The sequence below is a fragment of the Triturus cristatus genome, chromosome 8, assembly GCF_964204655.1.
Source record: "Triturus cristatus chromosome 8, aTriCri1.1, whole genome shotgun sequence".
Lineage (NCBI taxonomy): Eukaryota > Metazoa > Chordata > Amphibia > Caudata > Salamandridae > Triturus > Triturus cristatus.
The window spans coordinates 1382821248-1382848717 of record NC_140591.1 but is presented as its reverse complement, the minus strand read 5'-3'; the positions used below and the strand labels follow the sequence as shown (position 1 = coordinate 1382848717).

Sequence of the window (27470 nt, the reverse complement as noted above, 5' to 3'; positions counted from 1 at the left end):
GGTTCTAGGGGATAGAGACGTGTAAATCCACACGATTGATTAACTTTGCACTTGAAAATGGTGAATAGTCAAAATGAGTAAAGTTATTCAAATGTTTATGAGTAAACCTACATGTATAACTTACTCACAAGTATATGTTATATTTGTGAAGTGCCCCACATGTATTTTATAGTAAATCTGCCCCATTTTGAAGCATTTGCCTTGTCCCTTTGACAGATAGAAGAGGGGGAGATTTACACTTGTAGGTCTGTGAATAGCATTGTGTAGTATTTAAAAGTAGTACTATTGTAGTACTACCAAATATACTGCAGAATCCAGTTTATGAATAGGCCCAATAGTCTTCTTATGCCTACATTTCAGGAAAAATTCGAGTCATATAACTCTAAAAACTGGTTGAATACTCCTTGAAATCTATGACTGTCGATGATTCGTAACAGTTATTAGAACATTGGAATGTGGAGCCCTCCATTGTAGACAATGGAGTGCTCCGTGCTTCTACGGGCCGGTAAAGGCCCGCAGAGCGACATTCCAATGTTTTACAAAAGCCTCTCGAAGCTCGAGGGGATTTAAATCCCCTCGAGCTTCGAGAAGCCTTTGTTTAATTTGTTAGAACATTCTGCCCTCTAGTGGCAGAATGTTCTAATAGCCTTATAGCCCTTCGTAGCAGGGCTATACCGCTATTAAAGTCCCGCTGCTTTTGTTAAAGACCCTCGCCTTCGGCTCGGGCCTTTAACGCTGCATCAGGCCTTTAATAGCCGGTATAGCCCGCTACGGCGGGCTATAAGGTTATATTAATACACGTGGAAGGGTATGTCTGTGCATTTCTTCAAGCAGGAATGTCATACTAAAGTGCATTTGTTAACTTTCTTTTTTAATTTTCATTGTGAAAATATTGTTCAGATTGGAGAAATTGATTTCCCTGCACCTCTATCAATTATAGGTGTGTTCCCATGATGAGCATAGATTTACCACTGTCGTTTAACAGGAGATATATCCAATCATGTTCAGAGTATGGAAATACAAATGTTTGGTGAATACTTACAAACTTTGCGAGCTTGTGGCTGTTCAGCAACTTTGATGCACTCTCGCTTGAATGCCTAGAAAAATGCCCCTGAAAGCAGATTTCCTTTTGTGGAAATTCACACCGTTCCTCATCCTGCCAATGAGTAATGTGATTTTGCGCTTGTAAAGTAAGTGAAACTGTGGTGCGAAAAAACCTTTGAAGGTCTGGTGTTCACAGAGCAGAAGTTTGGCCAATGAAAAGCTAACAATAATCTATCATATAAAGGAAGAATGCAAGTATTGAAAGATGAAATTTTTTCTAAAGAGGTATTTCTTTATTTTCAAAGGGTTAGATAGCATACAATAACACTTAGTGACTTACTATTCAAATACATTTTAATCCAAGAGTGTGAACAAATTAGAGATGACAGAGTACCAAAGTCATTATAATAGGTGGTATTGACATACTCAGGACAAAAGAGGTCCTTGATTTTGGAGGCCTAACGTTTTACTGAAAGAACGTTCAATTTTTGGGTTTTTGGAAGTGGCAAGCAGGTACTATTATGTACTGATTTGGTAGTGGTATCAGAGTCAGGTAAATATCCTCTAAATAGCAACAAAGGACAGCCGCCTACCTACAAGAGCAAAACGTCTGCATGAGAATATGGGTAGGCAGATGGCTAACATGCTTGAAGGTGAAATCTTTGAATCTAACATTGTTGAGGATTATGTGAATAAATGTGTCTCACTGCACCAAGGGCTGACTACTGTATGAAGGGCAGGGTGTGGACATTGTTAAGGGTTACGTGTTTCATACCTGCCAACTAAAACAAAGATTTCACTGTGTGAGGATGGGGCGGGTCCTTGGAGGGATGGTGTCTCATACCAAGAAGTACCTAAGAGGCACTTTTACCCCCACCAACCTCAAGCCCCTTCCTCCAAAAAGAAGAAAAAAATCGTGCTGAGGCTGGTGCCAATGTCCTGGGGTGTTTTCACACCCCTTAATGGACGTCGGCATTTCAAGCCTCTGAGAACGAGCTGAAGATCCACTGTTGACAGGGGTTTCCAGCTTGTTTTCCCAGCCACCGTGTAAGATCGACTTCTCATCGGGTGACCGTGTGAAGGGGGCTGATAACAGGTGTCACACTATAGCACCATGTGAGTTGGCAGGTCTGGTGTTTGCGAGTACTTCACTGTACTCATTGCACTCAGGGGTAGCTAATGCATCCAGGAAACAGTTTGGGAAGAATGCATCTGCCTTCCAGGGGCATCACACAAGCTGCTGTAACCCCTGTGGCACAGTGGGTACCAACCCATCATAGGGTCCCCATTAAGCCCAGGGCCAATGAATATCTGAAAAATATGGGAGACAAAGGAGCCCCTCTTCACTTTCTGCAGGGGGCCTCCCATCGCTTTCTATTAAGAAACTAGAACCTTCTTACCATAGGCCATGCCGGTCATTTACACACTCTATCTGCACTCCAGCACTAATACTAACTTATTAGTGGGAGATTACACATACGGTAAAAGGCCTAGAGAGAAGTTAATAGCAGCTGTCACGGTGAATAGTGATTGCATCTAAACTGGATCATAAGTGGTCCTCTAAAAACTATTCACATCGTGACAGAATGGTGTAGGGTAGGGAAAGATCAATGTAGCCAGGGAGACAGGTCCCTGTGTGTTGCAAATATAGTATCATGCGAGCTGTCATTGTATATTGTATGAAATATGTTCAAAGGTAGGATATAACTACAAAATCTAAAAAGGTCCTCAGAAATGGTTTCAGCTCATAATCATGTAACTCTCTGTCTGGTATATTTGGAAAAGCTGTCTCTGTACTTTGTGCATAGAGCTAAATAATTTTCAGGGTGAATATGTAAAACCTTTATGAATCTGTAACCTGCCACTTGATTGCTAATTTCAGTGTCTATTGCTCTCTCTCTTAAAATATATTTCACTCTGTCTTGCTCTCTCGCTTTACTTCTCTCACTTTTCCCTTTCTTCTTTCTCCCTCCTACTCTCCATGCCCAGCCTCACTCTATTCTCATTCATTATTTCTCTAATTTTCTCAATTCTTTCTATCATTTTCTTTTCCTACAGCTCTCATCCTAATTCCCTATCTATGTATTTTCCTGGTTCTCTTTCTTTGTTTCTCTCTGGTTTTCTCTCCCATTTCGTTTATTATCTCTTTCTTACTCACTTTCTCTCTCTCTTCTTCTCTATATTTCAGCGTGTGACCAGCTTGCTCTTGGTGTGGCGGCACTGTTTGGCCCTTCGCATAGTTCCTCCGTCAGTGCCGTACAATCTATCTGCAATGCACTGGAAGTTCCTCACATACAGACTCATTGGAAACATCCATCAGTGGACAACAAAGATACCTTTTACATCAACCTCCACCCAGACTACGCCGCCATCAGCAGAGCAGTTTTGGACCTGGTTCTACATTACGGCTGGAAGATTGTGACAGTGGTGTATGAAGACAGCACAGGTGCGTACTTGTCAATTTATCTGCCTCATGTGCCATACTGAAATGTAACAAGATGGACTCTGCTGGCTTTCTGGTGTCACCTATATCAATGTCTAGGCGCCCAAGTTCCGATGGTAGCACAGTGACATCACACTCACTTTGACCTCATTGACATCACAGGTTCAACTACCTTGACTCACTGTTTGCACTTTTGCACTTCAGCAGCATCTTGTTTTTTTATGAAGGGTTAGGATACCATTGAATGGAAACTGCAGACACTGACCAGGGCTCTCGCCGCTGCCTTTACTTTCTGCTCCAGCCACTGCCTTCATGAGGGCTAAGAAGCTGAAACAAGAGGTAGCAGGGGCAATGCCAGGTGTGCAAAAAGGCAAGTCAGGAATACCAACTACTGCAACTAATCTGATCCTCAATGAACATTTAGATGTTTTTTTCTTCATTTATCATACATTTCTGTGCTCTCGCAATCAAAGACTTTGCTTTGAGTGTTATAGATACATCCCTTGTTTTATATATATATATATATATATATACACACACACACACATGCACACACATACACACACACACACACAGACACACTCAGGGGCCTAGCTTAGTCAGTGAGACGTGTTGGTGTGAAGCTCAAATTTCCCATTTAATAAAGCGGTGAGCCACAGGGTGAATGTGAAAGATGACCAAGGTTCATGATGGACTGTTCCCATGAGGAGCAAAGTCAGTACTCTTTTGCACTAGGTGGTCCTCTGGGGCTGATTTGGAGTTTGGCAGACAAGTACTCTGTTTCAATGGCGATGGAGTACCTTGTCCCCCAAACTCAAGGTCTGCTCGATTTCGAGTTGAGCAGACCACACGTTTTACGCCAACGGAGTGAAATGTACTCTGTCAGTTTAAAGCTTTTGTCTATGGTCTGACAGAATAAGTGCCATTGGACATAAACCATCCAGCCATCCACCCTGTTTAGAGTGCATGGTCAGTTGGCTTCTTTTTTTTTTTTTTACTGTCCGTCACCTCCAGGTATATCCTGGTGGTGAGGGACAGTAAAAAAAAAAAAATGACCTCACACTTTGGGAGAAAACTGGTGTAGGGATCATTATTTGTTTTTTTAAATGTTATTTTTCAACGAGAATTTCACACTTTGGAAGTCTGTTTTTGAAAAAAAAGAATTTAGCAATGTTTGATGGCCAGCCATCATGTGTGACGGAGTCGTCCACTAAACTTTTCCTACATTGATAGAACCCTTCATGACCGACTGACAGACATCTCTAAATTTGGTGGGCAGAGGAAAGGACAGTAGCTTTTCAAGCCTACTATTGCATTCTAAAATGTGTACATTTGCTTCAATTTAAGGAACACTTCTATGGATACGGATTTGTTACTTCTTTTTGGTAAACTGGTAATTTACAAAGAAGTGACGCAATGAAGCAGAACTGTTTCATATGTTCAAAGAAATAGCTCAGTTCTGCTCTCTCCATGGACTGACACACTTTGGGCTGCATAGAACCAACGCAGGCACCCATGCGCCATAGTGCAAGGGTGTCTGCGTTATTATCAAAATAGTTTTTGTACCAGAAGGGGAATACTCTTGCAGCAAAATTATCCATTTCCTTTCTGTATGTGTGCTGCAGAGACACATGCAAAGAGGAAATAACAAGGAGAAATATATATATTTCTCCTTGTTAATTTAACCTTAGGCTGGCGTACCATTTTGGTGTAAACCCATGTCTATAACTCTTTCTTAATATGGGTTTGCGTCAAAATCCATGAATGGATGAACTGGAACGCCCATGCCCCGCCCATAGAACGATTACCTGATGCAAAGAAATGCAAGGCAGCAGAGTGGTCTTTTTCTTACAAAACTCTGCAAATCATTTGTGTGGCTTTGTAAATACCAAAAAGGATTTTATGTCAGGGCCTCTACCAAGCCAAGAATGAATTTATCTAGCCGGTGTTTATCTCCAAACACCCCTCTGAAGTCATACTGGAATAGTTAGCCCCTCGACAAAATGACCACTGTTTGCCTATTGGAAACCTAATGCCTACATTTTCTCAAGCCAGGACATCTGATTCCTATTAAAACAAGACTGCACCAATTTCTGTAATTAAGAATTAACACAACCTTAAAAGGAAAGTATGAATTGAAGATTTGAGCAACCAAATGTTGCTACAGAGGGTTTCATGCAGTCTCTGCAATGGTCAAGAAACTTAGGGGCATATGTACAAGCCCCTAGTGCCACAGGAACGTCACTTTTTGTGACCTTCCTGTGGCGATAGGGGCCTATCTTATATACAAGGCAGCGTTAAGCCACTTAACGTGGCTTAACGCTGCCTTGCACATAATGCACCCTTTCATGCTATGGTGAGTGTGAAAGGGGTATGCAGTGGGTGTTGCGGTGGGCGTTCCACCGCAACACCCATTGTATTTGGCGCTGCCCCCTATGTACAACGGTGGCTTACATAGGAGGCAGCGCCAAAATTGAGACGAGGAAAACCCTGGTCTTAAGTTGGCGAAACAAATTATTTCTCATTGTTTTTGCTTTTTCCATGCGCCAAACTTAGCGCCATCGCGGGGGAAACGCAAGGCTGCACCACATTCTTATAAATATGGTGCAGCCTTGCGTTTCCAAAGTGGCGGAGCGTTTCGTTAAGCCAAGGAGGCTAACGACACGCTCCGCCACTTCATTGTACATATCCCCCTTAGAAACAATTATAATACCTGTTTGTGATACATTTAACTATGGCGTAGCTGATAATAATAAAAAAAAATATTTATGTAGTTAGTTCAATTGAAACAAATCAGGTCTGCGACAGGCAGAATGCCTTAGTTTGTCACATGAAAGTCCTGAACTAGAAAAACAGTCCTTGTGATGGTTCGGAGTAGTCACCGTTCATGTGTTTCTTCATACCTACTCTGTTTCGACCGTTCTCTTTAGTTTTTACATGGCTAAATTCTAAGCAGACTTGGAAACGATATAGGTATCACTAGTACCAGAAATCTACATTTTCGTATTTATTTGCTTCTTATGGTAAGAGAAGAATACAAATGGGTATTCAATACAATGGCATTAATTTTGAGCATTTAATGGGACTCCTTACAAACTCAAACATATTGAGCATAATCCAGTCTCTTGACAAAGTATTGTAAAGAGTAATAATCTAACATCCATTGACACAATACAATTTGCAGATTAGGCAACGAATATAAAGCAGAGATCATGACACCCAATTGTTGTATCGCTTTGGACTGATGTATCGCTTGCAACTTAAACTATTTAACTGAAAAGTCCTTTAAAATCAGCTTTTACATCTCTAAACCAATTGCTAATTTATTAGTGAGTTTTTGTTGATTGTCCTAAGGGAGTAAAGCTCAGTACAGTCACAAGCACAAACTGCAGATAAGGGCAACATTCATTTGAGGAATAATTATATTTTCTGTTAGTTGTGCTGTAAACATTTGTGTTTAATGCAAGATTACATAACATTTTTGAGTCATATTTACAACAGAATGGTGAAGCGTGGTGTTAAGAAAACATTTCTAATGCCACGCTCCGCCATTCTGAAAATGCAGGGATGCATTGTATTCACAAGAATGCTGTGCAGCCCTGCGTTTCCCCTAGCGCTGGTGCCAAATCTAGCTGCTTAGAGCCAATGCCCTTGCATCATAGTTCAAGGGTGCAAGGGTGTTTGCGTTGTGGGGAATGATTGTTTATGTGCAGGAATGTGTCCCTTCCTGCACTTAAACAATCCAAAATGCTGATTTGAAACTTCTATGAGTGCTGCATTGTGCAGCAGACATAGAAACAGCAAAAACAAAGAGAAATTAAGAATTTCTCCTAGTTTCGCCGTTTTACGACCAGGTTTTCCCTGGTCTAAATTTTGGCGCTGTCCTATATTCATACCACCCTTGTAAATAGGAGGCAGCATCAAAATCAGTGAGGGTTGCAGTGGAATGCAACACCCATTGCCCACCTCTTTCATGCTAAGTATAGCATGAAAGGAAGCCTTATTTTCAAGGCAGCGTTAGGCCACGGTAAGTGGCTTAACACTGCCTTATAAATAAGGCAAAGGGATTATCGCCACAGGAACGTGATGTTCCTGTGGCGATAAGGGGTTGTAAATATGCCCCTTTCTGTTTCAGTTTTGCATTTATGTGTATTACATTATACTTTTATGACAAAATAGACAGCATAACTAGATGAGATTTTGCAGGTGGCACTCTAATAAAGATGCACATATCGAAAAATAAAAATGTGGTTCTATCACTGAGAATGTACATATCAGAATGTGTAGACTGGACTAATAGAGTGGTTGGGGGAGGGGCGGCAAGAAAAAGTTCTTCCATTAATCAAAAGATGCCAATAACATTGTGATAGCAGGTTTGCACACATCAAACGCACTATCCACACAGGCGGGTTTAAGAGCCTGAACCAATGTGATTTCCTACATCTGTCTAAGAGGAATGCTGTTTACTGGACTGCTTTCACTTGTGCCTGCACTAACATTCAGTGGGCTATATCTTCTTAAAATTCCCTTGAATACCCTGATAGACAGATAAACCTTTGAGTCAGTTTTAGTCAACACAATGGTGGTGTTGTTTCATCATGGCTAAATGCATATGCAAGCACTAAAGATGCAGATCGCTGCATATAGCCACACATGAGCACGAACAAATTGAAGTAATGGCTCTGCATAATTCTACTTTGCCAGACTGATAATAATCGCACAATGAATCCAATTTATGCTAGTACAATTATTTCAGCTAGGTTTCTTTAGCCTTTCTTATTGCCAGAAAACATATTTTATTAATACCTTCATTGTGACTGTCATTGATGACCATATGAGATCTATGGATATCACTACGGACATTTTTTTAGAGATGTTTCAATAGGAGAAGTGAGTTTCAAATTCTAGTAACACTCTTCAAGACGTATCTATTAAAGATTGTCTTTTCATGATTGTTGGTTCTTTTAGATGCTGAATGCTGCCGATCTTCACTTCACAATTGTCATTAGTCCCCACTAGTGAATAGTTGGGAGTTCCATAAATATTCAAATTAACCTCCCTCTTAAGGAATTCCCCAGGAGTACCATTTATTTCCTAAGAGAACCCTGCTAATTTCAAAATGGCTCCCTTTAAGTAATTTATACAGCCAACAGATCCAAAGGAGTGCATATAAAGATGTCTTGCTCAAAATACACATGCAACCATGATTTCACATGATTTGCTAAAGAAAGCATTTGTAATATCCACAAAACAAATACTGTGTGGGAAAAAACTGAGGCAACATTAGGGGCAGATAAAGGGCAGGTCTGGCCTAGAAACTTCCCCACCTTGGACAGCAGAAACTATAGTCCAACCCTTCACCTCTATTATCTTCTAAGTAGCAGTGCTCAGGAAGAACTTTCAAAGTTCATGGAATTACTAAAGGTACATCCTCCTCACTTAATTATCTGCATCTCCGCACTTCAGACACGGGAATACAGGCAATACTCTTCTACTGCCCCCCCTTCCTCTCATCTTGTGCTATGTCAAAACCAGGAGCATCCAAAATGGATCCTACTTCATTTTCATAATTAATACTCTGAGCAAACTTTAAGCACATCAGAAGACATATGCTCCAGCATTTGCAGAATCTCCTTGTACATGTTTTGACTATTTTCCCAGGTATACTCTCATGTTGCTATAATTAAAAAGTTACTGCTCCCTCTGAGCGCAACCTAATCCTCTCAATATTTCCCTGTACATGTGTCCAGCAATTACTTTGTGCTTCCAATCTTTGAGCTAATGAGCTGTTATTGCTAAAGGGCTGGTCTAGCAATAGCCTTTCAGGTGAAAGGCTGTTCACCTAACTGTAGTGCTTATTAAAGGTACCTACAATAGCACTATTTCAAATGCAAATAATGTTGTTTCTTTAGACAGTTTTGCATCCTCAGATTGCACGCAGGCCTCCTTTTATTTCCATGAAACCATGAAAATTTACCTTTACTGAAAACTTCCAATTGTTACCTCTCTTTTTCTTTCAAGTGGACCTCTCCTTACTTTCCAAACTCTGCATGCCTCCTCTCTCATAGTACAGTCTACTCCGAGTCAAAGGCATGTTTACCTAAATCCCCTATATTATATGTCTGCAAATTGCACACACCTCATTTAAGCAATCACAACCTTGCCTTTAAAACTCATACCCCTGCCACCTAACGATACCAATCTCCTGTTCCTCATCTATTAATACTGCCTACCATTTGCATCAGTTCACATGCCCCGTTCCACTAACAATCACACCTAACTCCTATTAATTTCATCTATCACATAGAGACTAGAATAAATGCATGGAATGGTTGCCTTAAGAGCACAAGCCTAATCCCAAGAAGCAACAATTAACACTGAAAAAACACACTCACCTTGGGTTCCGAAGCAGCATGCTGCTTGTCGTAACGATTTTCAAATCTTATCATGGTAGTAAGATCTATATAAATGAAACAACTGATACAAATACAAATATATTTATATATATATTTTTAAAGGGGATTTGTTAGAAATGGGGCTCTCTCGTTAGCTTGCAACTGGTCCAAGTAGGGACCCTTCCTTCTAGTCAGGGTGAGGGAGTTACACACTTAAAATAACCTCTTCACCCCCTTGGTTGGTTGGCACGACCAGTCAGGCCTATCTCAGATGCAATCTATAAAGCATTTGTACCAAACACACACAGTAACACAGTGAAAACACTACAAATGGACACCACACCAGTTTAGAAAATGACCAATCTCCATCTAAACAAAACAAGACCAAAACGACAAAAATCCAACATACATAACTCAAAATTTTACTTTGAAAAGGTTTAAGCAATTCTGTCCATAAAACTCTATAGATGTGGAGGTTTTACACAAAGTACATTAGATGCGTCAAAATCCACATGGAAAAACAGCAGCAGAAAAGGGAAGAATCTGCAAACAGAGCAATGCTTTGGTTCTTGAGTCCCTGGGGAAGCGATGCGTCAGTTCTGCTGCATGCAGGAGAAGTGTTGTGTTGCTTCCGGACTGACAGGGGAGGAGAAGAGATGCGTCGAGTTCGAAGACAGTTCTGGTAAGGGTGATGCGGTGGAAAACTTGGCGCAAAGGTGCGATGCATGGTAAACTGGACTCGCTGGCGGCCAAGGCGGCAGCGGCAAACTGGCGCTGCATTGATTCTTTTATCTGCGGACTGATGATGCGTCAATTTTTTCAGCTGCACATCAGGGCCTGCGTAAGAGTTAATGTGGTGGTCTCGGACATCGGAGACACGATGCACTGAACTCGAGCTGCACCAGTTCTTCAGGCCGTGAACAGCCGCTGCGTCGATTTCTTCACCCGAATGGCGGTGGTGCGTGCAAACCTCTCCCGCATGGCAGTGCTATGTCGGAAAAACAAGCGCTGGAACAGCGGCTTCGATTTTGTAATCTTTTGCAGCAGGAACACCCTCCAAAGGCCCAGAACTGGAACTAGCACCATTTGGCAGGTCAGAGCTTCCAGCAGTGGAGTTCAGAAATGATGAAAGACTTCCAACAAGAGGCAAGCACACACAAGCCCTTGGAGAACTTTGGAAAAGCAGGATTCAAAAGCGAAGTCCAGTTCTTTCACTGACCACAGACCGAAGCAGCAACTGAAGGGAAAACCCAGCAAAGTAACACACAGCAAAGGGGCAGTCCTCCTCCTGACAGCTCTTCAGCTCTTCTTTTTGGCAGAGTCTTCAATACAGAAGTATTCTAAAAATGTGGGGTCACAGGTCCAATGCTTATACCCCTTTTGGCCTTTGAAGTAGGCATACTTCCTTGCCCTGCCTTGGCTCCAAACACACAACAGGGGGCAGAGACAGCATTTTGAGAGGCCAGGAACAGTCCTATTCAGGTGTCAGTGACAACTTCTCCCATCACTCAAGCTCAGGTAGGCCCATTAGCCTGGTGATGGGTGTCAGGATATGCAGAGCACACCTACCTTTGTGTGACTGTCAAGAGTGAATGCACAAACAACCAAGCTGTCAGTCTAAACCAGACATTGATTCCACAGGCAGGCAGAGGCACAGGATGGTAAAGAAAGAAAATAACCAGTTTCTAAAATTTGCATTTTCAAACACACAATTGAAAAACCACCTTTCCTAAAAGATGTGTTTTTAAATCCTGAACTATGAGAGCCCAAACTCCTAATCTCTAGCTCTTCCCAACTGAAAGTCACACTTGTAAAATGTTACAACACAGCTCCAATGATAACCTAAGGAAGAGCTAGTCCTTGCAATAGTGAAAAACAAAATGTGCAGTATTTCACTATCATGACATATCAAACACACCAGTACATGTTCTACCTTTCACATACACTGCACCCTGTCCCTGAGGGTACATTGGGCCTACCTTAAGGGTGCCTTACATGTAGTAAAAGAGAAGGGTTAAGTCAGGCTAGTGGTTGCACTTGCCAGGTCGACATGGGAGTTTACAACTGCACTCATAGACAATGCAGTGGCAGGCCTGAGACAGGTTTACAGGGCTATTCATGTCGGTGGAACCACCGGTGCCGCAGGCCCACTAGTAGCATTTAATTTACAGACCCTGTGCACACACAGTGCACTTCACTAGGGACTTACCAGTAAATCAAATATGTCATTCATGGATAACCAATCAATAATCACAATTTACACCGGGACCACTTGAAGAGCATCAACAGGAGGTAGAGGCAAAAAGACAGGGGAAACCACGCTAAGGATGCCAAGTCTAACAGGGTTAGTAAAGCATAATATGTTAATTATGCTTTTAGGGTATACAGCATCATTCAATGGAGTCATTTTCAGTGCAAGTGACAGAATACATAGGACTCAGGAAAAAGTCAAATACATTTTTACCAAAATCCAAAGATTATATGTGTAGTTCAAGGCTGGGCTGTCATTTTATGAGATAGGTGTCCTAAGTGTTACATATCCTTTGGGAGGATGATTACAAGAATAACTGAGCACCAGTGAGACATATGTTTAATTGATGGGCAGAGGGGGAAGAGTGGGTAATAGGCAGATCTAGGTATGAAGCATTGAAGAAAATGTATTTATAAAGGATGGGCAAGGATCCAAGGAAGTGTTATTGTAGTACTTGGGAAAGAAAGAGGGACATGAAAGGCAATCAAAGAAATGTTTGTAAATGAAGAGTGGACATTAACCCATATAAGAAAATGTACATGGAGATCATGAAAAAATGGCAAGTACACATTAAAATTAAGCAGAATTTATTGCTGTTCTTCTGAAGAGAAAAAATGTACAGATGCTAAATTTTGAGAAGAATCAATCTTCTACAGAACAGGCTATTTAGAATTCACAAGAGTCTGATTTCTGGATTATTTTGCTTTTTATAAATATGCACAAATGCACAAAGGCAGAGCAGGCTTTCTTTAGCAAATTATATGGTAGAACACTGATGACAAAATGTAAAGTTGTTACATGTAGTAAGCCCATATATTTTACGGCGTAAGTAAACTTCTCTACTGTAAATTTAGGAGATATTGCAAGCCACCTCAAGGTCTCTGTACTTATAAAGTAACTCAGACTTGTGCTCTTATATGATCACAGCACTCCTTGGTGACCTGCAATATGATCATAATCAACAGCTGAAGGTACTTCATCTCACAAATAGAGTTTTTGAACAGCATAGTTTCCTTGGTGTATTATTTTCTATTTCAGAGTGAATTACAGAAAATGACAGAAGCACTCTCCTGCAGCTTAGCGTGGGTGGACCTACATTACTAGGCTGAAACTTACACTCTTTAGCAAAGAACCATAAGTGTTTGAGGGCAATGGCGTTAGGGAGAGGAATGAATAATCTGTAAGGTCAGCATGAAAGGGGACATGAGGATAGAAAACTGGGGAAAAAAAATTCACTATCTAAAAGAAGCTAGAGAGAAAATAGAGACTGAAATTATTCATTTCATTGTTTTGTAATGCTCTCTCTTGTGACAGAGAGACACTTTGTGGTGCTAAGGCAAAGAGACATCCACGTGTTGAAGACATACTTTCACGAAGAATTATACATTGCTTCTCATTTGTGACAATATTTGTTTGCAGTGGGTCTCATCCATTGCGGTGTCTCATTTAGGCCGTGAAAATCCTTGCCATCAAACGTGTATCCATTGAGTTGCATTTCAGCAAGCCGGGTATAGGATCAATAAATTGATAAAAAGGCAGAACTGACCTGAAAGCCTTCAGAATCTGGACTGGTGATGCCCTTATAGTATGATTTATCTGTTCTGTTAACAGTGCTTAATTTGTAACACAATAAGTGTTTGGCTCTTGTCAGAAGGCCAACTGCAGCTTCCACCACCTATTACCCCTGCCAAATACAGACCCAAAAACAACTACTAACCATCATAATCTTACTATGATAATTTAAACTATTCCAGTCCACCATAGCTGAAAGAATTGCTTTGGTGGCAGGTATTAGTCATTTTGAATATGTATTGATAAATAAACAACTGTAGTTGTGCTCACGTTTAAACCATTTGGCGCACTGTCGTAAGTGCCAGGGTTGCCAATTAAGTGCCAGTGCCCAACACGGAAAACCATAGGCTCAAATTAAGCACTGTCTTTCATGCCCCCTCCCTGTCCTTAAACAACAAGATATGTCAAGATACGTCAGTGCCTTACACTTGTCCTTGACATCTTTTGAGATCTGCTGGTCACAAGTTCGAATAGTGCTTTCATCCTTCTAAGATTGATAATATGAATACTATTACATTTGCTAATAGTAGCACCTGACATTTGCAGTGCTTCTAATGGCAGAAGTGTAAAATGAAGGTGTAGGAATTATTCAGATTGCTGTTTCAGCTTCAGCAGGCCAGGCACATAGTAGGAACAAAATAGGGCAGGGAGTGGGCAAATGTAGTGGCAAATGTTGCATTTCTAAGCAAATGAAGCCCGTGAGGATGGTCAATATTTTGAAACATATAAATGATATTTACAAGGGGGGGGGAAATGTTAGAATTTATTTTTGAATCAATCAATCAATCAGGACTCATAACGCACGGCTAATCACCCTATAGAGTATCCAGGCACTTTGGGAAAGCGTTTGGAGATTGTGCTTCTATAATTACATTAAATCAGTATTATTGATCCTAACATAATAAAATCTACACAGAGGATTAGAAAGCAGGCCAAAACACAAAGATTGCTACACCTTGCAACTGCACCATTAAGTCCACTATCTAGGTGCAGTATCCGTGCAGCAGTAGGATGTACATCACACATGCATTTCATTAAAGAAGGCCTGATTTTCCTGATTCCTTTCTAGTGGAGAGAACAGACCCCTCCTACCATTCAGCTATTGTACTGGATTGGCCTCTTCAGAAGGCACTCGCACAAACTTGTGGAACAGGCGGACCAGATAAGGTCACGCAGCACGATGCAGCTTTCTGCTATTAAGACAGCAAATCATTTCATGTGAGTTTGTTTGGGGGGGGGAGGAGTTTCATATAGCGCAAACTCGACCCAAAGGTATCAGGTATCAGAATGCTTTACATGAGCACCAGTTGAATTACACAAAGACACATTCATTTTTGCTGGGAGATTATGTGATTTGCCCAGAATCACAGGATGTTGAGCGTCTCTGCCGAGACTCAAACTCGGTTCCCCAGCTTCAAGGTCGACAGCACTAGCCCTTAGGACACATCTTCTCCACTGTTGTATGAGACCACCTTTGACATCATGTGACAACATCCAAACAGTTAATAAGTAGCTACTAAAGCTGTTGCTTATGTTGAGTCAAAAGAGTCTGCTAAGTTCAACTTCAGATGACAAGTGGTGGTGTGTAAGAAATTAAGCTAAAAACACTATCTTGATGGTGCTGAACAAGCATTTAGGGCACAATTTCTGACTCAACAGCCATGGTTTATTGTCTGATCATATTTAAAGGTCCTTGCTTCACCAACCTTGCTGCCTCTTCTTTCACTCATCCTTGTAGTAAAAGTATCTTGAAGCAGCAGGCATGTGATATGAATTTCATTTGATGTGCTGGAATAAAAGGCAATCTAAATTGGAATGCTGTACAATAATAATTTTCCTCTTAAGAATATAAAGGTGGGGCAAAAATGGTAAATGTCTGTCCTATACTTTTGAAGAGAAGCAAGGCACTGCATTCACATCCATCCTTTATATACTGATTTCACACTGACCTGAGTGTGGAAGTTTTCGTACATACAAAGCAACCAATATCTCTTACCAAGACATAGATATTTGATAAAGATGGTTTGAATGAAATCTCATTATTTGCAATTGAGTAATTACAATTGAAACAAGCATTTACAAAGTCAATAGGTCTCGCCTATACAAGAGCTATTGGTTCTGGCATGTACATGGCTAATACTTAGTGGCGTGGAGTCTCCTAGAGTGGAGTGGGGGAGTAGCGTGTCATAGACTGGATTTGTTGGAGTTGAGTGTTGGAAAGTAAATTTGGCCCCAAAATCGGTGCTTGCTCATTCTGGCAGGAGAACTTCTATTCTGAGATTTGCTGCTCACGCCGACTGAGGCCTTGCGATATTCTGATTGCTTCCAGAGTAATTGCCTGGAACACCGACTTGGTTGAGGGATCGCTCATTCGATTTCCACATGAAAGGTCACGTTGGAGCTAGGCTACATTGCACCTAGTATACCTGTAAAGTGCAGAATTCACAATATATACTATGTACTTCAACGGAATGAAACTCGATCACTGAGCCCTGACGAAGTTCTCATCATGAGAACGAAACTCGTTGGCTGCCCGTAAAATCTCCAATTCTGTGAGAACTAACTGATTGAAAATAAAGACTCATTTGAAAAACTAAATATTGACTTCTTGGACTTCGTCACCTGTACACGCCCAACCCCTCTATTGCTTAGGATCTGATTTACAGAGGCATCACCCGACGGCTGGTGCTAGGGCTTGTTGCGCAAGGAACCTGATTCAATTGAAACTAGTGTGAGGTGCAGAAACAGCAGTCCGCCGTCAAAGTATCTTTGTTAATGTTGTAGAGAGGAGTAGGGGGAGGAAAGTGGGGTAGAACTAGGGTGGGGTAGGTAGGAGTGGATTGAGGTAGTGGGGTGAATTGGATTGGAGTAGATTGGGGTACATTGAATTGACGCTGGAATGAGTGGAGAAGGGTGGATTGGAGTGGTGTGGATTGAAATGGGGTGAGGTGGATTGGATTGGGGTAAATTGGAGTGGGTTGGGGTGGATTAGACTGGTTTGGGGTGTGGTTGATTGGATTGGAATGGATTGAATTAGAGCAGGGTGGTTTGGAGTGGAATGAGTTAGAGCGGAGGGGTGGATTGGATTGGGATGGGGTGGATTGGAGTGCTGTGCATTGGATTGGAGTGGGGTTGATTGGACTGGAGTGGGGTAGATTGGAGTGTGGTGGGCTAGATGGATTGGATTGAGTGGAGTGGACGGAACTGGAGTGGGTTGGATTGGGGTAGAATGGGGTGGGTTGGACTGTAGTGGAGTGAGCTGGAGTGGGGTGAGCTGGATGGGGTGGATTAGATTGGAGTGGGGTGAATTGAAATGGGGTGAGTGGATTGGATTGGGGTGGGGTGGACTGGAATGGGGTGTGGTGGATTTGAGTGGGTGGGGTGGGATGGAATTGAGTGGGGTGGGGTGAATTGAAGTGGGCTGGGGTGGATTGAAGTGGGATGGATTGGATTTGGTTGGATCGGGGTGGATTGTATTGGGGTGAAGCAGATTGGATTGGAGTGGGGTGAATTGGATTGGGGTGAGGTGGACTGGATTGGGTGAGGTGGACTGAACTGGAGTGGGGTGGATTGAATTAGGGCGGATTGTTTTAGATTGGAATGAGGTAGATTTGTTTGGATAGGAGTAGGGCAGACTGAAGTGGGGCAGACTGGAGTCTGACATATTGTTTTGGATTGGAGTGGGGCACATTGTTTTGGATTGGAGTGGGGCAGACTGGAGTGGAGCACATTGTTTTGGCTTGGATTGGTGCAGATTGCAGTGGGTCAGATTGCTTTGGATTGGAGTGGTGCAGATTGGAGTGGGGTAGATTATTTTGGATTGAGTGGGGCAGACTGTTTGGATTGGAGTGGGGCAGATTGTTGTGGGTCAGATTGGAGAGTGGCGGATGGGGCGGATTCTTTTGGATCAGAGTGGAGTGGATTGGATTGGATTTGAGTGGGGTAGATTGGAGTGGGTGGATTGGGGAGAATTGGGATTGGGGTGAGGTGAGGTGGATTGAAGTGGGGTAGATTGGATTGGGATGGTATGGATTGGAATGGGGTGAATTGGGATGGAGTGGGTGGATTGGGGTGACGTGGATTGGAGCAGAGTGGGGCAAATTGGAGTGGAGCAGATTGGAGTGGGGTATATTGGAGTGGAGCAGATTGGTTTGGGTTGGAGTGGGGCAGATTGAAGTGGGACAATTGTTTTGTTTAGGAGTAGGGCAGATTGGAGAGTGGCAGGCTATGTCAGATTTGAGTGGAGCAGATTGGAGTGGGGCAGATTGAAGTGGGGAGATTGTTTTACAATGGAGTGGGGCAGATTGTTTTGGATTGGAGTGGCGTGGATTGTTTTCGATTGGCGTGAGGCAGATTGTTTTTGGAAGGAGTGTGGTAGATTGGAGTAGGGCAGATTGTTTTGAGAGGGGCAAATTGTTTCGATTGGAGTGGGGCAGACTGAAGGAGATTGTTTTAGATTGGAGTGGGGCAGATTGGAGGCGGGAAGCGGTGAGTGTTTGGATTGGAGAGGGATGGATTTGATTGGTCTGGGGTGGACAGGATTGGTCTGGGGTGGATTGAATTGAGTGGGACGTGTTAGTGTGGGGTGAGATGGGGTGAATTAGATTGGGCGGATTAGAGTGGGGTTTATTAGGGTGTACTGCACGATTATGTGATAAAGCATAATTTTAGAAATTACTCATAAGAAAGGAACAATGATGCCTTGCAATAAAATAACCCTCATCTTTTTAGAACAGCACCCAGGAGCAAAAACAAAAGGAAGCATGAGTGTTAAGTGAGAAAAAAAAGACTTACCAAAATGAAAGAAACTTAACTACAGAGAATAAATCTTTGCAAATTTGTTTGCACTGCTGGGCATCTTCTGTTTGTAGGGCACTACAAGTTAAACAGAACAAAATACTACCTCAATCACATTGGGAGCAGTGGACAGGCACTGATTAAGTTGAATCAATCAATGCTTGGTCCCTGCACCACAGAAAGGAACAGAAATGATGTTATGCCTGCCTTAACGAATTACAAGGCTGTAAAGAAGAGTGCCACACAAGCCAACAATTGGTAAGCAACAGGCGTGCTCCAAGCCCTTTTATGTATTTAACAGTGTCTCACAAGCGAGACACATGCCCTAGTGCATGCTCTTGCAGGTGCGACCCTAAAACCCCAATACATTTCCTGCTAAGAGCATTTAGTGCACAAGGAAACACATTATGAATTCAACAGTAGTTTGTATTCATAGAAATTACCTCTGTACGCTTCATACAATACCATGTTTGCTTTGGATTAATGCACACAATAACAAATAAAAAGATGTAAACATATCTTCTGTGGCTTATAGTAAAGCTGGTGCAGCTAAATGATGACTAGAAAGGTTGATATAGTGCGCACCTACGACGATCTACCCCATGTTTGATTTTTTAACAAGTCTAAGTTTCAGTGTCCTCCTCGGTGAGAGACCTCATTGACCTTGTCAGCATGTGTTGCTCTCCCGCTGCACAGCTCCACCTAGTGGTATTCTGCCCTCCTGTGCCAAGGTCCCGAGTTCAAGGCCCTCCTCCACCCGCAGGCTCCTGCCTGTGCCTCATCCCTGGTGGTGCAGTGATGAGTATTGTCCGTTTGTCTTTCTGTTCTCTGTATTTCTTTCTGTTTCCTGTTTTTTGTATTTCTTTACTGGATTTCTTTCTGTACTATTTCTCTTGTTTTAGCTCTCCTTCTGTGCCCTTTTCCTTCTGCATTGTTTTCTGTGCCCCCTTCGCTCTCCTCGCACTTGCTGCTGCCTGCCCCTGGGGCCTCACCCCCTCCCCGCGTGGCTTCCCACCTCCCAGCTGACTAGCACCTCCCACTTCCCCACCGCTACTTAATGGTGGGTGCTGCACAGTGAAGGAGTGACCTCACTGACCTTGTCAGCGTGCGTTGCTCCCCCACCGCGCAGCTCCACCTAATAGTGGTCTGCCCTCCTGTGCTCAAGTCCTAAGTTTGAGGCCCTCATCCACCCACAGGTTCCCACCTGCGCCTCATCCCTGGTGATCCAGTGGTGAGCATTGTCTGTCTGTCTTTCTGTTCTCTGTATTTTTTTCTGTTTCCTGCTTTTTTTGTATTTCTCTACCATATTTCTCTTTCTGTGCTATTTCTCTTGTTTTATCTCTCCCTCTGTGCCCATTTACTTCTGTGCCATTCTCTGTGCCCCCTTTGCGCTTCCTGCCATCGCCGCTGTCTACTCCTGATGCCATGATCCCCTCCCAGTGCTGCTTCGTGCCTCTCAGCTGACCAGGACCTCCCCATTACTACTTAATGGCCGCAGCGCACAGCGGGCACACCGAAGTCATGCCAAAGGCTAGCCCATCTGCGCCTGTACGCACCTGGACCATGCCCAGCACCAGGTACCCTGGTTTTTGGGGCCCCCACCGCTACAACGGCAGCACCCTCCACACACCCAGCCCTGGACATTCCACTGCCTGCTACGCTGAATCACCGAAGATCACTCAAGGACCATTCACATGCCGTAACTGCATCTTCTCCTCCCTCTGCGCACCAGACCCACCGACCACACGACCCTCAAGAACTGGACCTGACCACCTCAGATGTATCATACTCAACACCCACTCCCTCTAAAGTCACGCCGTGGAGATCTGGGATCTGCTCAGCTCCATCTCCCATAACGTCACCTTCTTCACCAAAAACCTGGATGAACCCCACCTCAGCCCTGGACATCACAACCTCCATCCCCAACAGCTACAAAATCCTCCTCAAGGACCCCGTCAACCAACCGGGAGGAGGCATTGCCATCGTACACAAAAACACCCTCCGCCTCACAACAAGCTCAGACGAACACTCACCTGACATGGAACACTTTCACGTCCAGATCCAGATCAACCCGAATGCCACCCTCCGCGGCACCCTCGTCTACAGACTTCCCGGACCCCACTCTCCCTTCACCAAAGCCATAGCTGAGTTCATTGCTCACCATGTTCTTGCCACAATGGAATAAATCCTCCTCGATTACCTCAATTTTCACATGGACAACCTCAACAACCACAACGCCTCATCCTTACTGGAGATCTCGCCACCATCAGACCCAAACAACTGGTCACACCTCCAACACACTCAGCATGACAGACGCTTGACCTCATCTTCTCTACAAGCATCAACCACATCTTAGAGCCACATTGGGCCAACCACCGCTGTGTCCACATCTCCTTCACCAAAACCACCATATGCAACCACGCCCACTGCTATCCTTGCAGAAACTGGAACAAGGTCACCGAAGACCAGCTCAACACCTCCTTCAGCAAAACCCCACCACAGACATCCGCCGACTACAACACCTCAGCACACAAATTCCACCGTTGGATCGCTGACTGAACTAACACACTGGCTCCCCTCCTGAAACCCTCAGGCAAGCAGCCCTTGAAGTTAGTCAGCTGGTTCTCCCCCACCTTCCAAGATTCCAGGTGCACCTGCAGACAGCTCAAGAAAAGATGGAGGAGCAGCAAAATCGTGGCAGACAATGCAGCTTTCAAAACTGCTGTCTCCGCACTCCACCACCTTATCAGAACAACAAAGAAAGCAGCCATACAGTAACTCATCAACCCCAACACACAGAACAGCAAATAACTTTTTGCAGTGGTCAAAGAATTCACCAAACCCAGCACACTCACAGCAGACATTCCCCTCTCCCAAGACCTCCGTGACAACCTCGTAACCTCCTTCCACCGCAAGATCAAGCAGATCTACAACAGATTTGCAACCCAAGAACAACCCATCCCACCCGCAACCACCGTGCCCCACCCGAGACCACCGCACCCAGTGGCTCCAGACCCCAGCAGACCTTGCTCAACTGGACCACCCTCACCTCCAATGACACCCTCAAGATAATGAAGAGTATCCACTCCAGAGCGCCCTCAGATCCCTGCCTTCACCACATCTTCAACAGAGCCTGCACCTCCATTGCACCCAAACTCTGCCCCACCATCAACTGCTCCATCGAGTCTGCCACCTTCCCTGAAGACTGAAAACATGCAGAGATCAGCCCCCTGCTGAAGCAACCCTCTGCTGACCCAACGGACCTCAAGAAATACAGACCCATCTCTCTGCTCCCCTTCCAAGCCAAAGTCATCGAGAAAACTATCAATGCCCAAATCTCATTGAGTTAATTGAAGCAAACCACATCCTGGAACTCTCCCAATCGAGCTTCAGAAGCAACCACAGCACCGAGCCTGCTCTACTCGCTGCTATAGATGACATCTGCACCCTCTTCGACTGAGGCAAGACTGCTGCCCTTATCCTCCTCGACCTCTCAGCTGCCTTCAACACCATCTCCCACCACACCCTCTGCGCAAGACTCCACGACACCAGCATCTGTGACAAAACCCCAGAATAGGTCGCTCCTTCATCACTGGCCGAACACAGAGAGTCAGACTCCCACCTTTTAACTCAGAACCCACAGAGATCAGCTGCAAAGTGCCTCAGGGATCCTCCCTGAGCCCCACACTCTTCAGCAACTACATTGCCCCACTTGCAGCCATTGTCAGAAGCCACAGACTTCTCCTACGCCGACGACACTTAACTGATTCTCTCCATCACAGGTGAACCCACAGCCGATAAGAGCAACTTCCACAACGGGATAAAGGCAGTCACCACCTGGATAAAGGGTAGCTGCCTCAAGTTCAGCTCAGATAAGACCAAAGTCCTCATCTTGGGCTCCACCCCCTCTGCCTGGGATGACTCCTGGTGGCCCACAGTGCTCGGCATCATCCTGAACCCTTAGCTGTTAATGAACTGCCAAAACAATGCAGTCTCATCCTCCTGCTTCCACATACTGTGTCTGCTTTGTAAGATCTTCAAGTAGATGCCCACCGAGTCCAGGAAAACGGCTACCCATGTGCTTGTCAGCAGCAGACTCGACTACGGCAACTCACTCTACGCCGGCACCACCCAGAAACTCCCAATGAACCTGCAGACCATCCAGAATGTTTCCGCCAGACTCATACTGAACATTCTATGCCGCAGCCAAATCACAGGTCATCTGAGAGAACTTTACTGGCTCCCTATCAACAAAAGAATTGAATTACCTTCTAGCTCCTCACACATGCCTACAAAGTCCTCCACAACTCCGGACCTGCATACCTCAACCACTCCCTCCCTCTCCTTCTACACTCTCACCAGACACCTCTGCTCCTCCCAACTGGCACTGGCCACCATCCCATGAATCCTCAGGATCACAGCTGGAGGAAGATCCTTCCCCTACCTTGCTGCGAAGACCTGGAACTCCTTGGCTTTGCACCTCAGTCAATCACCATCGCTGCTGCAATTCATGAAGGACCTCAAGACCTGACTCTTCTACTGAACGGCAGACCTACCACCCCCGCGTCTTGAGACCCTAACGGGTGAGTAGTCAAGCTTTGCAAGAAACTTGATCGATTTGATTGAAGTGTGAATTCCTTTCTAGTATTTTACTTCTGTTTAATGTGGATCCTTAGCCCAGGAAGTAACATTTAATATGATTCGTTCTAGGGTGATCTTCCCTCATTGCCTCATGATGTGGATAGGGTACACAATCCATCCACTTACCTTCAGTCGTAGTTCCACTAATCTGCTGTTATTGACATGAAATTATAATCTTCTAGTTAACCCCTGCTTTGCCAAGACATACATTTTACATTTGCACACCTAGAACTCATTATAAGGCAGTAATGTGTTAGTATGCATTTTATTTGGCTCAGATAGTGATAAAACATTTAGAAGAACATCACTGGATTTCAGATGATGTTTTGGTGCTTATGTTTGGCATATAATGACAGCAAGTAAAGTCACCGGAGGCATGGTAATCACTGTGCCTGGAGCGGACTCACTGATGGTCGATGGTGGAGTTCAGACTCAAAACTTTGTTGAGTTCTTTGGTATATTTGTAGAGAATGCCAACCTGTGTACCAGTACCATGCCAATTGTAATGATGGGCCAGTGAACATTTTGAAAATAGGAGGTTTATACTCTTCTGAGTTGAAAAATAACCATTTACCTGTACAAATCTTAGAGGAAGACAGATAAAGCAGGGAGCGAAAAGAGGGAGACGCTAATCACCTTCTTTAAGCTGGACCGAGAGGCCCTTGGCATTTGGGACATTAAGAGTGAACTCCCAGATGTGCGGTAACAAAGGTTACTTGGCTCATATTTTGTGTAAACAATTAGGTAATTTAAGGTGAAACTTCTCATATGTCATTACAGTGTACTAAAAAATATATAAGAAACCAGAAGAAGCAGACAATTTAGTAAGGTTTTGCCAATGCATTGTTATTTTGCCTCACAACTCCCTCAACATGATTGAATCACACAGCAAATTTACAACGATTTGTTTATCATCAACAAAAAAATCCCAAAGTGGGATGTTGTTTTTGAAAATAAAAATAACAATGCCCCCATCACCATGGGAAATTCATCCAATGGCAAAGTGGTCATTGAACACTTTTTAGTGCCACTTACTGCCAGATTTTTCCTAGCAGTGATGAGCATTGCAAAATGTCTTTATTTCCACCCATTAGGTGGGCAGACATACAGCCAAACCTCTGATGCCTTTCTCTCCATCGGGCCTTCAGAGCGGAGTATTTTGAACACCATGGATACAGGTGGACCATAGTCTTGGAGGGTAGAGAAGTCCATTGCTCTTGTGATGAGTTCTCTTTCTGCCAAGAAATAAATCTGTCCTTTGCCTCTTGCTTCTCTACTAAGATTTCGGGCATTTACAATCAACCTTAAAACTCTTCTCTTAACTCGATGTTCCCATTCTCTTTGACCAGCTATCTACCTTCTTTGACATGTCCTACTAAACTAATACCTTTATTCAAAGTTGCCATTGCACCCACTGCAACCTCTGTTCCCTTTAGACAACTAGCGCCCTACTCCAGTGTCCTATCTTAGCTGACATTTCCCTAGCTTCATAATGCAGGCACACATCCACCTTGCTTTAAATCTGAAGGACTGTAGACCATTTAGGCCCTATTACTGCTGCTACTAATTTGACTAGCATGTCTCTCCACTCCATTCTTCTTGAAAATTATTGAAATTTGGTCTTCAGTTACTCCACTGTCTGCCCGACTACTCATCACCTGCATAATCACCTTTTATATCGGTTTCCATGACCTGCATTCCACAGAACATGTCTACTCCAGTGTATCCAACTTAATACCTCTGTCTACCACAATCACCTTTCCTCTTCTCATATTTCTTGATTTCTTCAGCACATTCAAAACCTTATACCATGTCTCTCTGCTTTCCACAGTATCCAATCTTGGTAACATATAATTAGATTCACAATAGTCGGAAGTCTATCTATCAGATCATTGCTTCTCAGTTGTTTGGTCCTCCTTGTTCTAGCATGTATGTTTTCCCAATTACCGGAGTTCCAGACCGACATGGAGTGTAGAGAGGATTTTCTCCTTAAAAGTGATGTTTGTGTTTCCAACTGTCAATAGGGGTGTAATGCCCCCAAATCTATGTTTATTTCAGATGCCATCAGCTATGTTCCTCCAAAGCTCTTGGAGGGAGTTTCACGTACAAAAAGCGTCAGTTGTGCCTAATCAGGCACAACTGGTGCATCTTTTGTACTTAAAAATCCCTCCAAGAGTTTTGCAGGGACCTAGTTGATGGTGTCTAAAATAAGCATACATTTGCAACCTTTGTTACTGCTGGTCTAACATAGACTGGCATTGAGCTATTTCTGCTCCCAACAACGTTCTTTCCCTGTCAACTCACACTATCTAATGAGCACATGGTTTGTAGAACAATACTCAGATCCAAATCACAATGAGCAGTGTCATCTTGCCATATAAACTCCTGCCTGTGTGTTAGGAGGGTCTTGAAAACTCCTCACTGTGAGTTTTAATGTCGGTATGGGAGCATGCTGTTTTTGACTTCCAAAGTCCACAACACAACATTTAGGGCTAGATTTATGAAGCATTTTTGTGTTCGCAAACAGCCCAATTCGCAGAGCTCTGCAAACCAAAAATGCTTTTTCTGATGTACATTTAAAAGCAATCACAGACTTGGTGGTCTGCTGACCCCAGCAGACCACAATCCCTGTGATGGCAGCAATCCCAGTGAGCCACAAATTGCAACCTACCTCATTATTATTCATGAGGTAGGTCTACTTGCAACCCTCTACTAATCGCTAATGAAACTTCAAAGAGTTTCATACATTAGAAATAGAGATTTCTTAATTACATTGCAATTAGGTAATCTCTATTCCTATTTTGTACATCTGGCCCCTAGTGCAGAAAGGCAGTACCACATCAGAGCACAAACAAACTTGTGCCCATGGTCAAGCTCACCTCAGGTAGGTCTGTTATCCTAGCTCTTGAGCTTCATGGACTGAAAATTGCTTGATGGATAATTCTGCATGCTATTCGAGTCTTCCTGCAATATCAGTAGGAATGTCTGCTTAATATTTGGAGTTGATGGAGTGCCTTGCTGCTGGAGGACAAGTGGCTGAAATGACTGCAAAACAATTCTTGGTAGCTGTGATGTTCGATTCACCAAGTCAAGGGGGGTTGAAGGTGTCACCAGTTCAATTCTGTTCCCCTCGCTGCCCCGTGCCTCTCTGCCCGTTTTTGCCTTCTGTCTCCTAGCTGCCCCTGTATTTATGTACCTTCTTGCCTTCTGTTCCACTTTGGTCCCCTCGTTTTTTTAGCCCTTTTGCCTTCTGTACCACTCGTTCCCCCTGTATTTCTGCGCCCTTTTGCCTTCTATATCACCCGTTTTGTGAGCCCTTTTGCCTTCTGTACCACTCGTTCCCCCTGTACTTCTGTGCCATTTTGCCTTCTGTAACACCCGTTTTTTGAGCCCTTTTGCCTTCTGTACCACTCGTTCCCCCTGTACTTCTGTGCCCTTTTGCCTTCTGTAACACCCGTTTTTTGAGCCCTTTTGCCTTCTGTGCCACTCACTTCCCCCTGTACTTCTGTGCCCTTTGCCTTCTGTAACACCCGTTTTCTCCCTCATTTTTTGAGCCCTTTTGCCTTCTGTGCCACTCTCCTCTCCCTTGTTGCCTGTGCCCTTTGCCTTCTGTAACACCCGTTTTTCCACTCGATCTTGTGCCCTTCCCTCTGTTCCCTTCGTCATCCCTCTCCTCCCCGCCGCTGTGTCCCCTGCGGCCCCGCCCCACTGACTGCACATTCACTGCTTCCGCCTCCCAGCTGCTCCTCCCTCCCACCTTCCCATATATGCTGGCCGCTGCGCGGCCGCGCCGCCGACATGCCTGAGGCAAGCCCGTCTACGCCCGTCCACGCCTGGACCGCGCCCAATGCCAGAACCCCTGGCCCCCGCTCCCGCCACGACGACTGCCGCCGCTACGATGCCAGCACACTCCACGCTGTCAACCCTGGACGGACCCTCACCTTCTTCAAGGCCGTCCCGAAACGCATACACGGTCCCTTCACCTGCCGGAACTGCAGCTACACCAGCCTCTGAGCCGACGAGAAAGACCGCACCAACCTGCAATGCATACTACTGAACACCTGCTCCGCACGCAAACAAGCCGTAGAGCTCTGGGACTTGCTAGACACAACATCACCGGACGTCGCCTTCCTGACAGAGACCTGATTGAACGACTCCTCTGCACCCGACATCGCCATAGCCATAGCCATCCCAGATGGCTACAAGATCACCCGCAGAGACCGCACCAACGGAGTCGGAGAAGGAATCGCCATCGTCCACAAGAACAGCATCAGGGTCGCAACTAGCACCGCCGACGCGCTCCGCACCGCCGAACACATGCACTTCC

At 44.1% G+C, this 27470-nt stretch overlaps 1 protein-coding gene across 3 annotated transcripts in view; it reads left to right on the top strand.

Moving 5' to 3' along the window:
• GRIK1 (glutamate ionotropic receptor kainate type subunit 1) overlaps nt 1-27470 on the top strand; it is a 968246-nt gene that overhangs the window by 441638 nt on the left and 499138 nt on the right. For all 3 annotated transcript variants that reach the window (XM_085623097.1, XM_085623095.1, XM_085623096.1), the window contains exon 3: nt 3233-3490. In XM_085623097.1, the coding sequence (XP_085479223.1) occupies nt 3233-3490 (258 nt within the window). The remainder of the gene's footprint in view (nt 1-3232; nt 3491-27470) is intronic.